The sequence below is a fragment of the Pollachius pollachius genome, assembly GCF_949987615.1.
Source record: "Pollachius pollachius genome assembly, chromosome: 1".
NCBI lineage: Eukaryota > Metazoa > Chordata > Actinopteri > Gadiformes > Gadidae > Pollachius > Pollachius pollachius.
The window spans coordinates 6,473,308-6,494,749 of record NC_136934.1 but is presented as its reverse complement, the minus strand read 5'-3'; the positions used below and the strand labels follow the sequence as shown (position 1 = coordinate 6,494,749).

The 21,442-nt window shown below is 42.0% G+C and overlaps 1 protein-coding gene across 3 annotated transcripts; it reads right to left on the bottom strand.

The window, feature by feature from the left end:
- Positions 1-3,965: 3,965 nt before the first annotated feature.
- On the bottom strand, positions 3,966-20,261 carry LOC307075033 (arrestin domain-containing protein 3-like). Of its 3 annotated transcripts, none has more exons than XM_079735527.1 (6): positions 19,997-20,261; positions 12,553-12,610; positions 12,117-12,258; positions 9,510-9,606; positions 8,825-9,081; positions 3,966-8,625 (listed from the first exon to the last, which is right to left on the bottom strand). In XM_079735527.1, the coding sequence occupies exons 1-6, from the start codon at positions 20,250-20,252 to the stop codon at positions 7,903-7,905; spliced, it is 1,533 nt and encodes a 510-aa protein (XP_079591653.1). In that variant the 5' UTR covers positions 20,253-20,261; the 3' UTR covers positions 3,966-7,902. The 3 variants fall into 3 exon arrangements, with proteins under 3 accessions (XP_079591653.1, XP_079591654.1, XP_079591655.1); XM_079735528.1 differs by having other exon boundaries at positions 8,953-9,081; XM_079735529.1 differs by lacking the exon at positions 19,997-20,261 and adding an exon at positions 18,533-18,749.
- Positions 20,262-21,442: the final 1,181 nt, after the last annotated feature.

Below are 21,442 nucleotides of genomic sequence, written 5' to 3'. Positions count from 1 at the left end.
TAGCACTGCAGGGGGAAAATGCATGGCGTGCCAGATAGTGATTATTGGTGGGTTAATCCCAACCTCATGGCTTTAGATTCAGGCAACAGCCCTAGGGGTGTAATTGTGTTTGTGTGACGTGTGTGTATTTGTGTGTGTGTGTGTGTGTGTGTGTGTGCATTTGTGTTTGTGTGTGTAGAGCATATAGAGTAGCACCTACAGTATTTAAAAGGTATAAAACTTCAAGAACATTAAATCTGATTAGCAAAATTTTGATATATTAATAATCAATGAAATTAAGTTTGATCTTTGCTTTTGATGCTTTTCTTATCGCTTCTCTGCTCCTTCTCTCTTTTCTCTCAGATATTTAGAATCTCTCTCTCTCCCGCTGTCTCTATGTTTTCTCTATCTTTTCTTGATATGTGGTGATGTCTTGCAGAAGAATTTACCCAGAGGGTAAATAGTACTAGTAAGTAAACAGAAACGAGCTGACCTTGCCAGAGTTTTGGCTCTTGACAGCGGAGCTGTTTTAAGACTTCAAGCAGTAAGGGTCACAACTATAAACAATTCCATTCCAATGCCAGTGATACATACACATAGAGAGAAACAACAAGGGCCTGGCAAGGCAACATAATTAATGAAAACTCTGAAGAGCACTGGGACATGTGGGAAATAACCTGAAATAAAAGACACAGACAGAAATAAAGAAAGAGAGAAATACAGGATGAGGAAAAGGAAATTAAATACAATGAACAAAAGAAAAAATGGAACAACGAACAAAAAAAATCACAGAGCAGGAGTGTTCTTGCTTAACTGGGAGGGAGAGGGAAGGAGAGGGAGGGAGGGAGGGAGGGAGAGAGGGAGAGAGAGAGAGAGAGGGTAAGGCAATAGCACTGTAGAGAACAGGGTGAAAAATTCCTCACCAGTATATTTAAGGCCGGATATGAGTCACCTCACCATGGCATCTGTTTTTGTTTTAGCATCAGAGCGGAAAGGTGATGGATCTTAGGTTCCCAATAGCCTGGTCACTCCTCCACATTGAGGAACCTGATCATCTTTTAGCCCGTTTACCTCTGAGGTAGAGTTCTCCGCAGGGGGCCCGAGGTGTCAGAGTTCGGATCGCAGTGGCTTTGACACCAACGCACACTTTATACAGTACAAGTCTGAACACAAAGGTTTCCCACAACATCCTGACATCCGGGGAATAACACTGTATCTCCAGACATACAAATAGATCATACATGTCAATAATGTGATATTTGGGTTAAACATATATGTGAAATACTAATATTTAGGTAGAGAAAATGACAATCTGTCCGACCATAATAAGAATACATAATCTAAAAAGAAAAAATATCAACATTATTTTGTAAGCAAAAAAACTGAAATAAAAATATTTGAGTAAAATAAATATAGCTAGCCCCAATAAATCCAAATATACTGTCATATCCTCTAGCTTTGACTTTTTGCATTTTTTTTTTTTTTGGTTGAGATATTAGTGTGAGAAAAGATGTGAGAGCGTCAACCTCTGATCTGCTCCTCATTTGAATGGTATTTATTTGAGCTGGGTTTGTTTTCTTAGTGCTGTTATTATTTGGAACAGCACTCGTTATTTCCTCTCCACAGAGAGAAGGACACAGTCCTGGGAGGATCTTCCACTGCTATAATGTCATGCCATTGTCTGTAGCTGAAAGATTTGCACTGATTCTTTTGTGACTTCGTCTGAGGTTCTGCATGCACGCTTAGATCTAATCAGAGGACCAAAATGGAGGCTAGTGATAGCTCACTGAAAGAATATTTATTGCACAGACGTGTACAATTAGTTTGACAAGGCTGTGGGGAAGGAAGGAGGAATTCCAGATCCTAGGTTGAGTCAGAAGCATTTAATATTGCTTTTCTTATAATTAACATACATTTGGTACATTAGAATGCTAATTTTGAAACAACCATTAGATATACAATCCACACATCCTAAACTTTAACCACACAAATGTCATAATAGGAATAATGGAACCGACACATGGAAGCCTTTTTCAATACTATAAGGCATTTGTATGTGTTTAGCTATTGTGCACGGTAATTCATATCCATGGCAACAGAGAGGTTATGGGATACAGTGAAGGAGAGTTCAGAAACATTGAGGCCCTTTGTGATAACCAGGTCTAGAGTATGCTCCTTACAATGAGCAGCCTCTTTCACATGTTGAGACTGTTCAAATGTGTCCAAAATGGTAAACCGTTTCAGGTGTAGTTCACCTGAGCTCCATCCTTTTTCTGCTCTTTTCTCCTTCACCCTTAAGCGAGCTGTCACCCCCTCTCTCTCTCTCCCTCTCTCGCCTCTCTATCGGCTGCCTCCGAAGAGCGATGGACCTTCCCGCTCAAAGCAACAGCGTGTGAACCCATTAAGGGGGAACCGGTCTCACGAGTGGTCAGTGGAGAGGCCTTCAACCCGACGCTGCTGCCCTGAAGGCTTCAGTCGAATCCTCGCACAAGAATCTAATTCATTAGCGGCGGCATCATCTCGCCCCCCTCCACCACTGCCTGCCCTTACAGGGACAAGAGCCATAGGGACGGGTAAACTCCCATACACTGTTTTACCCATCTGGGCTTTTCAGGGGCAGCAGATGCATGTAGGGTGGGTGTGCAAGGAGCTTAAGGATAAGCCATTGATTACAGTTCCACCACATCCTTCCCCATTGTAGTGAGAGACTCCACGCTACCGGCGAGCAGAACAAGGAGGACAACCTGTTGTCTTGGTGATAGAAAACACAGAGTTTAGGGGCTCCGTATGCCACAGTAATTGTTTATTGACTGTTCACAGCGAGGACGGAGATAATTAGGGTCATTAACTAGTGTAACTAAGCAGACACAAGTTGTCCATTTCGGATCCCGCCAAGCTCATTGGCTCCCATTGTAACGACTGGACGGCTTTCCATGGGAAAACAGCTGGAGTAGGCATGGAAACACTTTTTTATTTTGGTTTTTATTATTCTTCCTCCTCCTCCTCCTCCTCCTCCTCCCATCTCCTCTTCATTCTCTTCTGTTTGTTTTCTCCTCCTCCAGAGCGGATCATTCCCATCCCCCCACAGGCCCTAGGAGGATATTTTCTCCCATTCCTGTTTTTCTTGTCTTTTTCTATTTCTCTCTGGACATACAGACAAACACTCGACACTCTAACACGAACGCACACACACACACAAACTCACACACACACAGACACACACTCGCGGATAGACTGACGCATTCTTTTCGCGTGAGAACTTTGGGAAGATTAGAGAAAAAGTACACACGTTGTCGTGCAGATTCTGAGTCAATTACCGCAGAGATGTTTGTTAACACGCACACATACACACACATGCGCATATTCTCATCTCATACACTCTCACTCACACACACAAACACACACTCAAACTAACAAGAACAAACACACACACACACATTCAAGGCCTGCTGGTACAACGGGGAATTAATCTAAACAGCCCCAAATTTAACATGAAAATGTTATTGTGCAAACATAAGCTTACAGAGACACACTCACTCACTCACACACACACACACACACACACACACACACACAAACACAAACACAAACACACACACAGACACACACACACACACACACACACGCTACACATGCTATGGCGAATTGGGGAGAAAAGTTCATCACATCAGCCTTGGATAAACATGCTCTCCTCTCGGTTTAATGTTGTGTCTTACAGTCCCTGGACAGCCTGTTCTGATGGCTTGATAACCCTGTGTCATTACAAGGTCAAGGCAGTCATGAAATATCTCAAGAGCATAAGGCCTTCATCTGCTGTTTTACTCCCCCCCTCCCTCCTCCCCAAATACACACACATAGGCAAGGCAAGGCAACTTTATTTATATAGCACTTTTCATACACAAGGCAGACTCAAAGTGCTTCACATATGAACATTGTCATACAATAAAGTTAATTAAAAAATAATTCATAGAAAAAAAACATGTGCATAGAAATAGAAATAAAAAAATAAATAGAAATAAAGGCACAATTAAAAAAACATTTTAGGAAGTGCAATGTGTAGAAAATAAAGGTAAAGTTAAAAAGGCCTCTTTTTTTTAGAAAGTGCAATGTATTTAAGATTTAGCAGAAAGCTAAAGCAAACAAAAGTCTTCAGTCTTGTTTTAAAAGCGGTAAGTGTTGGGGCAAGTCTTAAATCCTCAGGGAGTTTATTCCAGCTAGTTGTTGCATAATAATTAAATCCTGCTTTCCCATGTTTCATGTTTACTCTGGGGATAATTAACAGATTGGTCTCAGAAGATCTTAGTGGTCTAGAAGGGTTATGTAGTGGAATAATATCAGTTAAATATTTTGGTCCTAAACCATGTAGGGATTTATAGGTTAGCAACATGATTTTTAAATCAATTCTCTGACCTACAGGAAGCCAATGTAGCGATTTAAGAATTGGTGTAATATGTTCAAATTTGTTGGTCTTTGTTAGAACTCTAGCAGCAGCATTCTGAACAAGCTGAAGTCTCCTTAGAGGTTTTTTTGGGAGACCTGTAAGGAGACCATTGCAGTAATCAAGCTTACTAGTGATAAAGGCATGTACAAGTTTTTGTAAGTCTTCGGTTGACATGAACCCTCTAAGTCTTTCTACATTTTAAACGTGATAATATGCAGATTTTGTAACTGATTTGATGTGAATGTCTAAATGTAAATCTGAATCCATGAGATTTGAGAGACCATGAGAGACCCCTTGATTTCTGGCTTTGATTGAGGTTTTCAGGGACAGAGAGTGAAGGTGTTGGGTTACTTAGGCCTTTCCGTTTTAGTGCCAAATACAATTATCTGTTTTGTCCTCATTTAATTTTTTTAAATTTCGGCACATCCAGTCTTTGAATAACTCAATGCACTTGCACAGCAGATCTATGGGACGATAGTCGTTTGGTAATAGCGATACATAGATTTGCGTGTCATCGGCACAGCAATGATGGTCAATATTGTTATTTTGCATGATTTGCCCTAGTGGGAGCATGTAGATGTTGAATAAAGAGGGTCCCAAGATCGAACCTTGTGGGACTCCAACGCTGGTTGATTTCGATACAAAATCACCAATGGAAACAAAGTAGTTCCTATTTTGTAGGTAGGACCTAAACCAATTTAAGACTGTGCCTGAAAGCCCCACCCAGTTTTCTAACCTGTCCAAAAGTATTGTATGGTCTACTGTGTCGAATGCAGCACTAAGGTCTAGAAGCATTAGTATTGAGGTTTTGCCAGAGTCTGTGTTAAGACAGATGTCGCTTACAACTTTAATAAGGGCAGTCTCGGTGCTGTGTATGGGTCGTGATTGGAAGGTGTCATCCTGATTGGAAGGTGTCATAGCAACCAGTTGATGCCAGGAAGTGATTAAGTTGCTGGAGGACAACTTTCTCAATGATTTTACTTATGAAGGGTAGATTTGATATTGGTCTGTAGTTGTTAATAAAAGAGGCATCTAGGCTCCGCTTTTTTAAAAGGGGTTTAATAACTGCAGTTTTCAAAGCTTTTGGGAAATTGCCTGATTGGAGAGAGTTGTTAACTATTTGCAATATGTCTATTGCTAGGCAGTCAAAAACATTCTTGAAGAGGTTGGTAGGTAAAGTATCAAGGCAACAGGTGGATGGCTTTAGTTGTGTCACTGTTTCCACAAGAGTTCTAGAGTCTATGACATTAAAGCATGTCATCATTGCCACGTTACTTTTGCCTGTCCAACATTTTTGTTTGAAGCTGAGATATTGATGGCGCGTCTGATGCCTTCAATTTTATCAGTATAAAAAGTTGCAAACTCATTGCATTTCTGTGTGGAATGGGGATCAGGTGGAATTTGTGTTGGGGGGTTGGTCAGTCTGTCAACAGTTGCAAATATGGTTTTCGCATTATTAGTATTGTTTTTAATGATATTGGAGAAAAATGTTTCTCTAGCACTTTTTAAGCCTAAATTGTAGGCACGAAGGCTCTCTTTATAGAGGTCATGGTGAATATGAAGTTTTGTTTTATGCCAGATGCGTTCAACCTTCCTGCATTCTTTTTTCTGGGCTGTTACCGAAGTAGCTTTTCTCCAGGGTGCCTTTTGCTTTCCAGAAAAAACGTTTTAACCTTATAAGGGGCAAACATTTTCGAATTAAAGTTTTCTACAAGATCATCAGCAGAACATGGGTTGAGAGGTGGTAGCAAGGAGATGGCCTTTTTAAAAAGTACATTAAAATGTTCATTGATATACCGTTTTTCAACAGTATTTGATTTTGTCTGTATGTCGGGAATAAAAGATATATTAAAGAAAACACAAAAGTGGGCAGACAGTGAAGGATCAGTCACAGAGAGTTCAGAAACATTGAGGCCCTTAGTGATAACCAGGTCTTTTTTGCACACTTGTCATTCAAATCATCAGTATAAAAATTGAAGTCACCAGTTATAACTAGACAGTCAAAGTCTGTGGAGATGCTAGACAATAATTCTGTAAAGTCATTGAACAAATTTGCTGAGTATGTGGGTGGCCTGTAAATAATTAATAGGAGAACACTGGGGGAGCATTTCAATACAGCACAAAGGTATTTGAATGATGGAAAATCACCAAATAACATCGGTTTTCCCTGAAATACATTTTTAAATATAGCAGCAACCCCTCCACCTCTTTTTCCAGGTCTACATACATCAAAAAAGTTGGCTGAACCCTTTTTTGTCTCAGTAATACTAGTAATACTCACATACACACACCGACAGATGCACATACACTTACACAAACAAACCACCCTCAACAGCCCTTGACAAACACATGCCGGCGCACACAAATACACATATAAACACACACACACACACACATATGCACACTAACACACACAGAAACTCCCCTGAAGTATTTAATAAATACACTGTCCAATGTTGATATTTAATGTTTCATTCCTATCCTTTCTTTTACAAACTATAAACTTGACCAAAGCTACACGATACGATGAAACTTGCAACAAGTTACTAACATACCCCCCCCCCCCCCCCCCCCCCCACACACACACACACACTCGCCCTTCCCCTGGGGGCGGGGGCCATACGAAGAAACCCTACAGCTGGAGAAGGCGTTAGGGGATTGAATATGAACCCTTGCCACTGGGGATCAGGGGCTGAGGAGGGCCGGCTGTGTGTGTGTAGGGGTGGGGGGGTTCGCTGCTTGTCAACTGTGTGCTGGTGGGACCAAATATGTGGGTGGGTGGCAAGAAACCTTAAGTGGGATTGTGAATAATGGGGTGTAAGTGGATGTGTGAGTGTGTGTGTGTTTGTGTGTGTGTGTGTTTGTGTGTGTATGCATTCATGTGTCTGTGTCCGTACGTTTTAAGACTTTATTGTATTAGTGTGTGTGTGTGTGTGTGTCTGTGTTTGTGTGTGTGTATATGCATGCATGCGTGTGTAAGCTTTAGGAATTCATTGGATGTGTGTGTGTGTGTGTCTGTGTGTGTGTGTGTGTGTGTGTGTGTGTGTGTGTGTGTGTGTGTGTGTGTGTGTGTGTGCAGCGCTGCATGTGTATGCACATGTGTGCTCATGTGTGTCCGGTGTAACATGAGGTATCAAAGCACGGTATCAAAGCACAAGAAAAATACGGAGCGATGTAGGAGTGCAGGAAATCACTGCAGAAGACACCTAACTTCCAGGAGACAAGCCTGAGCAGGAAACCTTGATAGATTCATGATAGATTACAACGGCCGAACCAGGCTCTGCCACAACAACTTCAGCATTCACTTGTTGTGATCGCTGGCAGACTCTCCAGGCCTTCACGCTGTTTTTTTTGTTGGGGGGGGGAGAAGAAGGTTTGTCTTGAGTGATAAAAAATCCCTTGATTTCGGCTCAACTGTCGACCACTCTGTTTTATCAAACACCAATCAGATCGAAAATGAATCATCAGCGCTTTCCGTTCATTTAGTTTGGCGGTTTATCGTTGGTTGCCGGGGGGAACATAGACAGATACGAAGGAGGTTCCTCATTTTGTTGGGATAGAAAATCGGTGCCCATCCCCGGCATTTGCAGCGGCATGCTATACGTGGGGGCGTTGTAGCAGGAGGCGAATGACGGCGGGGCGTACTGGCCGGGGTCGAACGTCGGCGCAGAGGCCAGAGCCCCCGGAGCCGCCGGCGGAGGAACCGGGCCCCTCGGAGGGGGAGGAGGGTGGACCACGGGGGCGTGCGACGAGGGGTGGGACGGGGGTCCATACGGAGACACGTTCTGTGGCACGGGCTGGTAATAAGCTGCTCCCATGGCACCGGGCGCAGAGGGGCCCGGGCCCCAGGCTGCCGGGGGCCCGGAGGCTGCTTGGGCCCCGTAGGCTGCTTGGGGCCCGAAGGCTGCTTGGGGGCCGAAGGCTGCTTGGGGCCCGAAGGCTGCTTGGGGCCCGTAGCCTGCTTGGGGCCCGAAGGCTGCTTGGGGCCCAAAGGCTGCTGAGGGACCATAGGCCTGTTGATGCGGAGCTGGCTGAAAGCAGGCGGCGGGGGGAGGGAAGTCGCTGTTGCTTGGGCCCCCGTATGCTACATGGGGGTACGGCTGGTTCATTCCCCCGGGCCCTGGGTTTACCATGAAGCCGGAAGGGGCAATGACCAGTGGAAACTTGATCTCTGGGTCTGAGGCAAAGCTGATGTCCAAGTACACCTAGGGAAACGAGTACACAGTGAGATGTAAACCCAATACCCATTCATCATGTGCATGACTTTTAAATGTAGAATATAGATAATTTGGGTAGGACTATATTGGGGAACATCCTACTTCAAACGGTCTGCACTTAATTTACACAACCTTCTTTGAATTTAGGCATATACTATAACCCTTTGTCATCACATTGAGCTTGTACCTTAAAATAATGTTCAACTGAAAGGATTTCACAGTTCTGGATGGATAGGATCGTGTCAGGAGGGATCTTCAATGCACAAGTGACTGTTTTTTCACTATTCTTCTCAATAACCTCCCCAACTAATTTACAGATTTCAATCCTACTGTGCTTTGTAGAGTCTTGCACATGGTACGTAACATTCTGCCTCAAAGAGAACTTGGGGGTCATGTCTTTTGAGGATGTGTTTTTGACTTTAACAGTGACTGCCACAGTTTGACCTATGAAAAAAAAGTATATTAAATTAACAGATAAGTCCACACATATTCACATTAAACAACTATGTGGAATTGTTTGTTGTAGTTTGTGTAGAGTAGCTGCAAACAGGGTGTTGTGGTTGGGGCAAAGCGGAAGACATGACCGCCTGTTTGTGAAGCAACATCGTGTAGTTTGTCTAACGGCCTATAGGTGGCTCGTGGTGGTTGGGTGCAAAAAGAGCCGCCACCATTGTTTGTCAATGTAAAAATGTGGTGTCATACTCTTAAATATCAAGTAAGCATACATATATTCTTCAATCGACAAAGATCTAAGTGGTAAGGTCAACTTCATGTGTATTTCCCATTTTTGCATGTGACACATAAGCTATTCAGGGGTGTTTGTGTGTGTGTGTGAAACGTGTGTGTGTGTGAGTGTGTGAGAGAGACATTACCCGGGGCATAGACTCCGCTCTCCACAAACGCCTCCATGTGTACAGATCTTTTGGAGAAGATTCCTATGTCTTTATCCACTTTGCCAACCTGGCGGGTCTAGATTAGAACATGGTGAGCAGGGACAATGTTCGTTAATGTTGACTTAACTGATCAGCTACAGGTAGGTGAACGGTCTGATACATGGATTAAGTAACTTAAACATCCTGAAATTAGGAGGTTCCTGAAATTAGGTGGAGATACACACATGACAGTTAGTCTCACAGTGATGCTAGAATGTGTCCAGTATAATTCTAATGTAGCCCAATATTGAACAATGGATGCATACAATGGTCATACTTTTGTCTATAACCTCCTTTAAGTAACTTCTTAAATCTTTTTTTTATAAGATTAGTAAATAAAGTAATCCAGCCCTACCAAATGTGAATAGAAATTCTTCTTCTAAAAAAATGTAAACTCATTTTTGATTTAAGTTAAGTGATTTTTAATTGTAGTTGAATACACATTATTGCTTGTTGCTGTCCAAATGTTCAGGGCTTTGTCCAGAGAGGAATGGGGAATGAAGCCACATTTCCAACTCCCAGATGATGACCTTGTGACATCCCTAAAGAATTTAAATATAGATTGGATGTGTCCATAAATATCTGGCCTCTGGCAATTTTTGGCTCCTCCACAAACAGTTACTTTTTTAAATACCGGATTGATCCGGAAGGAAAGTGAGGACTCTGAATTGATCCCGTCACTATGCAAGGCAAGGCAAGGCATATTTATTTGTATAGCAAATTATATACGTAAAATGTATACTATACATGGAACCAAGGGCGTAGGAACCGGGGGGGACGGAGGGGACGTGTCCCCTCCAATATCGGAGACAGGCGCATTTGTCCCACCTAAAAATTATACTGGATCTGTCAGGTTTCCGATATGTGTCCCCCCCAATGTTAAACTCATTCCTACGCCCCTGCATGGAACATCAACAGCAAAGAGTGAATTTAAAAGTAAATGAGAAAATAAAAAAGGCATGTAAAAACAATGTGCATTAAATGCCGAAAGCATCTAAAAAGAGTTTGGTCTTAACTCTTGTTTTAAAAATGGTGACAGTTGGGGAGTTTTTGATGGTCTCTGAAAGCTGGTTCCAGAGATGGATGGCATAGTGGCTAAAAGCTGCTTCACCCTGCTTTGTTCTGACGGTCGATTTCAGTAGTAATTGTTAATGTTGTGATCTAAGGGACCCTGTTTGGGAATATTGCTTAAACATGTCATGTAAGTAGTTTGGCCCAACCCCCTTCAAAGACTTAAAAACAAGCAGAAGTGCTTTAAAATCAATTCTGTAACTAATTGGGAGCCAGTGCAGGGACTTTAAGATTGGGGTGATGTGATCTCTACTTTTTGCTTTAGTGTGGACCCTGTCTGCACTATTCTGTATCATTTGTAGTGGTTTTATACTGTTTTTGGGAAGTCCTGTGAATAGTACATTGCAATAATCAATCCTACTAGTGACGAAAGCATGTATGATTTTTTCCAGATCGTCCTTTGACATATATCCTCCTTAGTTTGTTGATATTTATAAGATGGAAGTATGCTGATTTTGGGACTGATTTAATGTGACTGCTAAAATGTAGGTTGTTATCTATAAGGACACCTAGGTTTTTTACCACATCTTTTGCTATTAGGCCTTTCCTTTCAAGCAAGGAAGAAAACTTTTGCCTTTCCTCCTTCTTTCCACAAACTACAACCTCAGTTTTTGATAAGCTGTAAAAAGTTCTGAAACATCCATTTATCTATTTCATAAATACAATGACAGAGACTTTCAACAGGGTTATAGTCATTAGGCATTAGCGGTAGATAAATTTGAGTGTCCTCAGCATAACTGTGGTAGGCGATTGAGTTCTTCTTTATAAATTGACCAAGCGGCAGCATGTAAAGGTTAAATAATGGTGGACCCAAGATTGAGCCCTGGGGATCTCCACATATCAAAGATGTAGAGGAACAGTTTCCAACTGTAACAGACATGATCCTGTCTAATAGGTAGGATTTTAGTCACCTGATTACAACACCAGTGAAGCCAACCCAGTGCTCAAGTCACTGAAGTAATATGGTGTGGTCCACAGTGTCAAAGGCTGCACTGAGGTCCAGTAATACTAGGATTGATGCCTTGCCTGAATCTGTATTTAGCCGAATGTCACTTGTGACTTTGGCAAGAGCTATTTCGGTACTGTGGTTGGCCCGAAAACCTGACTGAAAGTTGTCAAGGCAGTTGTTGAGCATTAGAAAAGAGGTTAGTTGATTAAAAACAATTTTTTCAATAATTTTGCAAATGAACGAATATGGGCCTGTATATAGGAGCAGTGGGCAGCCACACAGTGCAGGGGGACCAACTCCAGGGCTTTACCCTAGTGCCTAGGTCAAGGGGACCGGCAGGAGTATTCACCTAACCCCATGGATGGTTTTCGATGTGTTGATGGAAACTAGAGCACCCAGAGGAAACCTAACTGAACACGAGAAGAACATACTGACTCCATACAGAAAGCTGCCCCCCCATTGAACCAATGACCTTCTTACTGTGCCACCCAACCTGTTACCAGGTCAAATACGCTAGCGCTACATACCATCAGGAGGCTTGAAATGGCCTTCGATGCAAAGTTGATCTCCTGTTTTACATTACTGTCCAACCTCCAGCTCCTTGAAAGCTTGGCTTCCAGTGTGTAGACGATCCTACCATTAGCCCCGTGGAAGGATGAGGGCAAACTCCTATTAAAGCATACAGAGCAGAACAAATAAAATAATCAGAACTGTCCATGTGTGAGAAAAAAGTAACGTAAGTGGCTGGTCTGATTCAACTAATGTGACATATGGGATGCATTGTACTGTGGAAACCAGATGAATTTTCATTCTGGGTCTGCCTCTGTTGATAAAGCCCCATGGAAATCGAAAATGATCTGAGAAGTCCCAGTCTCACATGCATTAGTGAATTTGCCAAGGGATTTAAGGCTTGATGTATTCCGTTACCTTAATAAGAATTGGATTGAGAATTAAATTACCTACCCGGATGGAAATTTGATACTGAATTCATACGAGTGATATCCCTTGGAGATGTCAGTGTCTGCATGAGAAATGTCATTAAATATATAGTTAGCATGATAAGAGCATGAAAAAGGAATGTGGTCATACTTGATTTTAAAATAACAGTACACTTGATTGCTATAGAAAGTCAAGCAACGTGTAAGCTCATTCTTAAGCTCACATGGTGAAAGGTTGAAGTCTGTGTTGCTTGGTTAATTTTCCAAAAAATTGCACAATTTGCTTGTTGTTAATAGACATTTAAACTGTTATTCATTGTATTTGATGTTGTTGGGTATCACAAAACGGAATATAGGACGAAAAATGGGTACTATTCTAGCGATTTGCGCTTGATTCTCATTTGCATTGCCCACAATGCATTGCATGACATCACGTTGGGGAGACGACAGACCACAGCCGCATTGAGACCCTTGAGAGTAGAGACTAGTAAGAGAGTGTTCAGCCGATCATACAGATAATAGATTAATGCATAGATATCTAAAATTTATTTGCCGAAACCGAAATGAATAGTGGGGAATAGCCGCCGAGACCGAAGGTCGAGGGGGCTATTCTCATGGTCGAATTAAGACCCCTCGATTATTCGTTTGTTAGTCTAATTAAGCGTGCATGTATACTGCAATCGATTGGAATCGGATTATGCGTCCTGCGCATGCTTGAGATTTTTCCCGGGGGCCTTGAGCCGGAAGTATAAGGAGACGATAGTCATGTTGTTTTCGCCGTTGGAAAACGAGAAACTGCGATTTATTTAAGAAGGTGGACTAGAAGATGGAGGAAGCCGGTGTCGTGCCAATGCAGTTATACCTTATAAGAAGTGAATAATCATCAACATGCATTCAGTACACACTATGCTTCTGTTACGAGAGTAGCGTATGTGTGTGCTCGAGTGTGTGTGAGTGGACGAGCGAGAAGAGTGAGCGGTTGCGCATGTCAGTTTAGTGAATGACCGAGTCCGGTTGTGTCTGTGCAAACGTGTACTGTTAAATCAGTGGAGCTACGAATAAAGTACCCAGCCTGTCAATAATCGGTGGCCGCTTCATTCCGACCTATAAGCAGACCCACTGCCAGTCAAAGTGAAGGGTGTTACCCAAGGACGGATTAACATGACCACGGGCCCTGGACACAAACCAGCCATGGACCCCTACCAACACGCAAATACACGCACCAGCACACCGAATTTGGTCGCATATTACAACTCATGCAATCCACAATCACACACATTATAATGCAGCACGCAGCCAGGAGAGAGAGAGAGAGAGAGAGAGAGAGAGAGAGAGAGAGAGAGAGAGAGAGAGAGAGAGAGAGAGAGAGAGAGAGAGAGAGAGAGAGAGAGAGAGAGAGAGAGAGAGAGAGAGAGAGAGAGTCTAACCCCGCGGCTGCAGGCATGCATAGTGCCAGCCGCCAACGGCAGAACATGGAATCTGTAAGGTTAATATCATGACTTTAAAAGCACCTAATGACTTCCTTTAACGAATTTCGTTAGTTTAAAACATAAAGAATTCCGCATTGTCACCTTGTTCTCGTTTTTTGTTAAGACTTTTTTTTTCACTTTGCCGACCCACCTAGCACACGTTTCTCCATTTTCACTGTTAAATTGTCACATTTTTAATGTGATGTATTTATTTTGCAAATCAAAAACATACAAATCCTTTCTTGACCAAAGTCTTGGCCATTTGAATAAACAAAAATACGTATATTAGGGGTGTGAATGTTACAAAAATTTTTAAATAGTTACACTTTTTTTCGTGTACATGGTTAACCGTTTTTTTTATTAATTAATGATTCTTTTATTTATTTTTAAAGTGGACCGCAGTCGCGCTATAGGGGGATTATTTGTTTATCAACACGGCGGATGCGCGAGCAGAATGATCGCAAAAAATTGTTTGACCGGTTGCCATGGTTATCTCCGTGTGGTTAATTTACAGTTGCGGTGTTAATTAGGATGTTGTCAGCTAACTGTTACATTAAACTGTAATCAGAAAACGCGGTTATATGCTATAGACCCTAGACCCCCTTTATGTTGAAAGTATGGACCGTCGCGATTCCCATTGAAACAATGGCACGTGATTTTTTTTTTTTTCGGTTTTCGTTTACTGATTTTTCCTAAACAGTTATGATTTGCTAACCGGTTACACGTGTACACATGTACCCGTGCACACCACTAACATATACACACGGACAAAATTGTTGGTACCCCTCTGTTAATGAAAGAAAAACCCACAATGGTCACTGAAATAACTTGAAACTGACAAAAGTAATAATAAATAAAAATTTACTGAAAATTAACCAATGAAAATCAGACATTGCTTTTGAATTGTGGTTCAACAGAATCATTTTAAAAAACAAACTAATGAAACAGGCCTGGACAAAAATGATGGTACCCCTAGAAAAGATTGAAAATAATTTGACCATAGGGAAATGTTAAACTAAGGTGTGTCCTCTAATTAGCATCACAGGTGTCTTCAAACTTGTAATCAGTCAGTCTGCCTATTTAAAGGGTGAAAAGTAGTCACTGTGCTGTTTGGTGACATGGTGTGTACCACACTGAACATGGACCACAGGAAGCGAAGGAGAGAGTTGTCTCAGGAGATTAGAAAGAAAATTATAGACAAGCATGTAAAAGGTAAAGGGTATAAGACCATCTCCAAGCAGCTTGATGTTCCTGTGACTACAGTTGCACATATTATTCAAAAGTTTAAGGTCCATGGGACTGTAGCCAACCTCACTGGACGTAGCCGCAGGAGGAAAATTGATGACAAAATGAAGAGACGGATAATAAGAATGGTAACCAAAGAGCCCAGAACAACCTCCAAAGAAATTAAAGGTGAACTCCAAGGTCAAGGTACATCAGTGTCAGATTGCACTATCCGTCGTTGTTTGAGCCAAAGTGGACTTCATGGGAGACGACCAAGGAGGACACCACTGTTGAAAGCAAATCATAAAAAAGCGAGACAGGAATTTGCCAAAATGCATATTGACAAGCCACAAAGCTTCTGGGAGAATGTCCTATGGACAGATGAGACAAAACTGGAGCTTTTTGGCAAGGCACATCAGCTCTATGTTCACAGACGCAAAAATGAAGCAGACCAAGAAAAGAACACTGTCCCTACTGTGAAACATGGAGGAGGCTCAGTTATGATCTGGGGCTGCTTTCCTGCATCTGGCACAGGGTGTCTTGAATCTGTGCAGGGTACAATGAAATCTCAAGACTATCAAGGCATTCTTGAGAGAAATGTGCTGCCTAGTGTCAGAAAGCTTGGTCTCAGTCGCAGGTCATGGGTCCTCCAACAAGATAATGACCCAAAACACACAGCTAAAAACACCCAAGAATGGCTAAGAGCAAGACATTGGACTATTCTGAAGTGGCCTTCTATGAGCCCTGATCTAAATCCTATTGAACATCTGTGGAAGGAGCTGAAACATGCCATCTGGAGAAGGCACCCTTCAAACCTGAGACAACTGGAGCAGTTTGCTAATGAAGAGTGGGACAAAATACCTGTTGACAGGTGCAAAAGTCTCATTGACAGTTACAAAAATTGTTTGATTGCAGTGATTGCCTCAAAAGGTTTTGCAACAAAATATTAAGTTAAGGGTACCATCATTTTTGTCCAGGCCTGTTTAATTAGTTAAAAAAAAAATGATTCTGTTGAACCACAATTCAAAAGCAATGTCTGATTTTCATTGGTTAATCTTCAGTAAATTTTTATTTATTATTACTTTTGTCAGTTTCAAGTTATTTCAGTGACCATTGTGGGTTTTTCTTTCATTAACAGAGGGGTACCAACAATTTTGTCCACGTGTGTGTGTGTGTGTGTGTATATATATATATACACATCAAGGGCCCCCCAATTGGCCAGGGCACTGGACATGTGCCCACTTTGCCCATGCGGTAATCCGTCATTGGTGATACCCCTGAGAGAACATCGGCCCCGGAGGGAACGTCTCTCCTGTGCTCCTCGACTACGGTCTGGGAGCCGACAGCAGGAAAGGTCTAACACTTCGATTTTACACAAGGCTGAATTAATAGTACATGTCCTTCTAAATGTTGGTCATCAACGAGGTTGTAAAGTAGTAACTTCGGGCACATTTGTCAAAATAAATGTTTTTATTCATTCATTGCGAGAGAGAGCTGTCTACTGAAAACATCTTTCTCGAAGGCTGCAGCTGCAGCTGTTGGTGTTGCTAGTGACGTAAAGAGGTCAACCGGTGGCTCTATTACCACTAGTTGAAATGGGCACAGCGCAACCTATCGTACTGGGGTTTGAAATGCTTCGGCCAATGAATTGATTTTCTCACGGCCATGTAAACTCGGACAATTGCAGTTGTCCAATTTAGGAGCATAGTCAAACAATAGCTTTAATCGGATTATGCTGTGCATGTAAACGTACCGAGTGTTGCTTTACGAATACTATAGCATATTGGAATATCAACATTTTTAAGTGTGTGTGTTGTCATGTAGGCTATAGACTGATTGTCTTGGCTTGCATCCGCGAAACATTGTAATGTTATAGGCCTACTGCATATTGAGACGGGTCAGCGTGTGACGGGTATTTCGCACACTGGGTAAAAGCTTAGAAATAAATACTAGGCAAAGATGTTGTTAATGGAGCTAGTAGGCTACCGCCTACCATCAAAATGTGGGATAACTAATCGGAAATGTGTTTACAACGTCAGGGGAAAAACTTAATTAGGGAATATCTGGGAGGGGATTTCACAGGTGGGACTGGCAACTTTAAGTTAGCCCATAGCTAGTATTATGCCTTCTACTTCTAGATCTTCTGGTTCACCGGTAGGCTACTTATCTGCACGAAATAACAAAATAATCACTGTCACTAGATATAAAGAAAACGTTGACTTTCATTCGGCGCTATTCACTGACAGTAAAAAAAAAAAAAAAGTGTTTCGTTATTGTATGCTCTGCTGTTCATAGACTAGCTCCAGCGCTCGTTGCTGCGTTGCTAAATGACAGCAACTCTCCATTCATTCTCCTCTGACCATGCATTTAATTGGCTTTGACAGTTCTGGGCAATTCCTCATTCGCCCTCTCACGTCTCACAGGTTTTAAATTATACGGCTGTGGGCCATCATACATGTTATTTGTGGTTCTTGCCACCTCTTAGATGCCATGGTTCTAGTACTAGGCTCAGGCTACCTTCCACCACGTCTCCCCAACGTGACGTCATCGCCGAATGGCGTTAGAAAACACCCGTTACTACCAAAAACGACAAAAACGGAACTTTAACACTGTTAAGGTACGGCCACACTAAACGTGTTTCTCGCGTTGGATAACGCGTGTAACGCGCCTAACCTGCCGCTTGATTATTGTGTCACAAAAATGGTTCAACGTGCCTACGCAGCCACCATCGCTGCGCTGTGTTTAGGATTCTGAGGTAGGAAACCCAAACGCCGCCGTGTTTGGGTGCATGATAGAGTTTAGATCGAGTAAGATTAAATAATCTCGGATATAAATAACAATAATCGGGTTTAATAACTTCACATAGTGTGTCTGGTGTGTTTCCAGCATTCGTAGTGTTGATCAGCAGAGAAATAGTCCGCCAAAGACGTTGAGGTTTCAAAATGCGACCAAATGGTCGCATTTTGCGACCAAAGTTCGTTCGTTCAGTCGAGTTTCTGGTAGCGGTGAATCGAATCATGGAATGCATGGTTCTCAGCTGAGTCAGTCAGACTCAGCTCCTCCTTCATTCTCATTCTCAAACCATCGTGGAAGTCGTTCATCAATCAACACAACATTACAACTTTAACCAAATGCAGCAGGATGGAGTGTGTAGTTGATTATTGGATTTTTAACATATCAGCAAGATAATATACTTGATTCAGCAATGATGGTGGGGGTCCCAGGTGGAGAACGAAGAGGCAGATTGACGAGACATTCAAATATTTGATTAATCTGGCATGACACAGAAAGTACAAAGACAGCATGCATTACCCATTTCGCTGATATTGAATCATACGCTTGCTCACTAAGCCTCTTCCCTCTTCACCACTCACAGTCAGTGAACAAACAGCGAGCCAGCGACTAGTGGGTCTGGGAGGAGTCGAGTCTGAGGACGAACGAGACGAACGAGAAAGAATAATCAGTTCGGTTCGCTCTTGTTAAAGATTCCTTCATTCGAAGTGATTCGGTCACGAACGACCCATCACTAAAGGAGAAAGATTTCACAACCTGCTACGTGCGTTTACAATGAGCAAGCGAACTATTGACTTGTTCTTCCGACCTTCGGCTAGTGTGCATTACTTCAAACCGCATCCGACCCGTGTTCCGACAGTAGCGCGAATTACATTCTGCGCCCGACCAGACTCGCTATGAATTGATATCGACGCCCGACCCGCACCCGATGGAAAATTAGAAACATTGGATGGAACGCCGAGGAATTACACTTTCTGGTGTTTGGCATGGTGCTTTAGATTGCTGTGCTAAAAAAGCACATCATCCACTGTTGACGGTTTAAGTTGACTCCTCCGCTCCTGATTAATATATCCAGCACCGGAGAAGTCTCGCTCGCAATTGCAAAACGGCGTCCGAACCGACTCGTTTCATCCAAAGTGTGTGGGTCACCCGAACCAGTGCATGGCTCTGCTTCAGGTGCAATAAAAGGGCTTTTCACAAGGGAGGCGTTTGTCGTGCCTGATAATGCATTCTCAATGGAGAGGCGGGCGGGCAGAGAGGAGGCTCAGCGTCCTGTCAAGCAGCACGACAAGCGGGCGCACTCCCGTGAAACTGTCGCTTCCCTGCTTGTCGAATGCATGCACGCGCACACCTGGAAACCGTTGGGATAGATGAGAATCACAATAAAATGTGACACTGAATTTGAAACAGCACATTGTCATTTCTGCATCTATTATCAAAATATTTATTAGTAATACAGTGAAAATTAGTAGAAATGGTAATATTTGGTTGGCTTGTTGATTAACGGTGTGTGCCCCTAACATTTCTGGTTGCGCCCCTGACATTTTCTGTTAGGGGCCACAGTGCTCCTAGTGACAAAAGTAAGTCTGGAGCCCTCAATATATGGCATAACACAGAATAGATTATTCATACCTTGTTTTATTTCAATTAACATTGCACAATACCAGAGGTAACCAGTATGTCATTAAGAAAACTATGTTCGAAAAAACTTGACTTGTTTCCTGATCACAACACTGGCTGTGAATAGGATGCGGACATCAGCTTGGTTTCACATGTCCCATCTGGTAATACTGCTCACAGAAGACATTTGTTTTCCATAAGATATTTGGAATGATTGAAAGTCCATATGGGCAAATTCATTGTTGTATGTTGACATGAACCTCTTGCAACTTTCTCACCACCATTTATTATTTCTAGTGGATGGCGGAAACATGTATAGGATGCTTTGATGTTTCCAAAGACATAGACCGTCGTTTCACTTACCTTTAGTGTTTTCAGGAATAAAAAAATGTTTAAGTTTAAAGTACCTCCAGTGTGCTTTATAAATGATTTGGTATTTACCAAAACCTCGGCTCCAACGCACATTTGCGTCGCCTTTAAGTTTGACGAAAAAGGATTTAGCTTTCGTATCTTTTTTCAAACGCATCGTCACTGTGCCCGTTAAAGTGTCTCCCTCGGAAAACGTCCTTTCCTCGTTAATTGCATCGTAAGTCAACTTTAAATCCTTTATTGTAAGCATTGTCTTAGTAGCGGTAACACCTTATTGAAGAACTACCCAACGCGTAAATAACGTTTGTTTTGGACTTGAGGAGTCTATCGTGGAGTTGTCCACGCCCATACTAGACCTGATATCTGAGAGTGGCATACATGGACCAATTGGTGGCATGAGCGCCTGCTGGTCCGCACCGTTGCAGGCTTGTTGCCATCTCGAAAGTAAACCTCTAGCGTCATCTGCTGTTTAATTTTGACACGTGCTTGAAAAGACCGGGACGTTATTTTTTTAGTAGGCAACGTATTAACTGCGGATCGTTATGTTACGGATAGATAGGGTTACCTCGTATATCCGTGATTACCATTACCAATGCATTAAAAAAAAGTGTTTCATCCTAATAAAGGGACTAAAACGATCCACATATTCCCCATAAGTTTATGATGTGTGTTTAATAATAAAATAAAAAAACTTGCTTGTATGTTGAAGTTAATGGGGAATAAAATATGATAATATACCCTAGTAAATAAAACCTTTTATAAAGGTTTTATTTTAAAAATAAAACTAAGTAGTGATAGTGATTGTCATGTAGGTACAGCCATATTTCTTTTGGGTGTTGTCCAGGATGCGTATGAAACAATTCTAACTTCTTCGAAGTAGAGATGAGACACAAAGAATAAATATACATATATTCTTTATATATATGTTTTTGGTATCTTACCAAGGCTGGTCCCGGCCCCAACGTTGTTCAGATCACCAAGAGCTGGTCTTGACTTAGGTAAACCTTAATCCTCAATTTAACAAACAGACCTACCACATAACAAGGATTTGTTTTATCCCCATTGTCTACACAAAACTACTACTACTACTACTACTACTACTACTACTACTACTACTACTACTACTAATAATAATAATAATAATAATAATAATAATAATAGTGTAGTAATGATAAGTAATGATAGAGTAACCGGTAATAACCGTTGTGAAATAAAAACATATCTGGTGGTGGGCCCGGATGGTGGATCACATTCCCCTCAGTGTCTCTTCTAATAACAGACTTCTCATCAATCAGATACAAACCAGTTACGCATTGTCATAGTCCTGATATATCTGAAATATAACAATGTTCTAGGAAATACTTACAGCCGATCAGCATGTTGTCGTTGGTTGGATCGTTGTTTCCAATGTGTGTGGCTGCACTTTTCAAATTACTGTGT

What these genes read in the sequence shown, in the direction of transcription:
- LOC307075033 (XM_079735527.1), bottom strand. Translation starts at nt 20,252, where the DNA reads ATGCTTACAATAAAGGATTTAAAGTTGACTTACGATGCAATTAACGAG. An exon ending in GAGCGGAGTCTATGCCCCGG is followed by an intron (nt 9,082 to 9,509) that starts GTAATGTCTCTC and finishes TTTTTTTCATAG; the next exon opens with GTCAAACTGTGGCAGTCACT. An exon ending in CAGTTGAACATTATTTTAAG is followed by an intron (nt 8,626 to 8,824) that starts GTACAAGCTCAA and finishes TCGTTTCCCTAG; the next exon opens with GTGTACTTGGACATCAGCTT.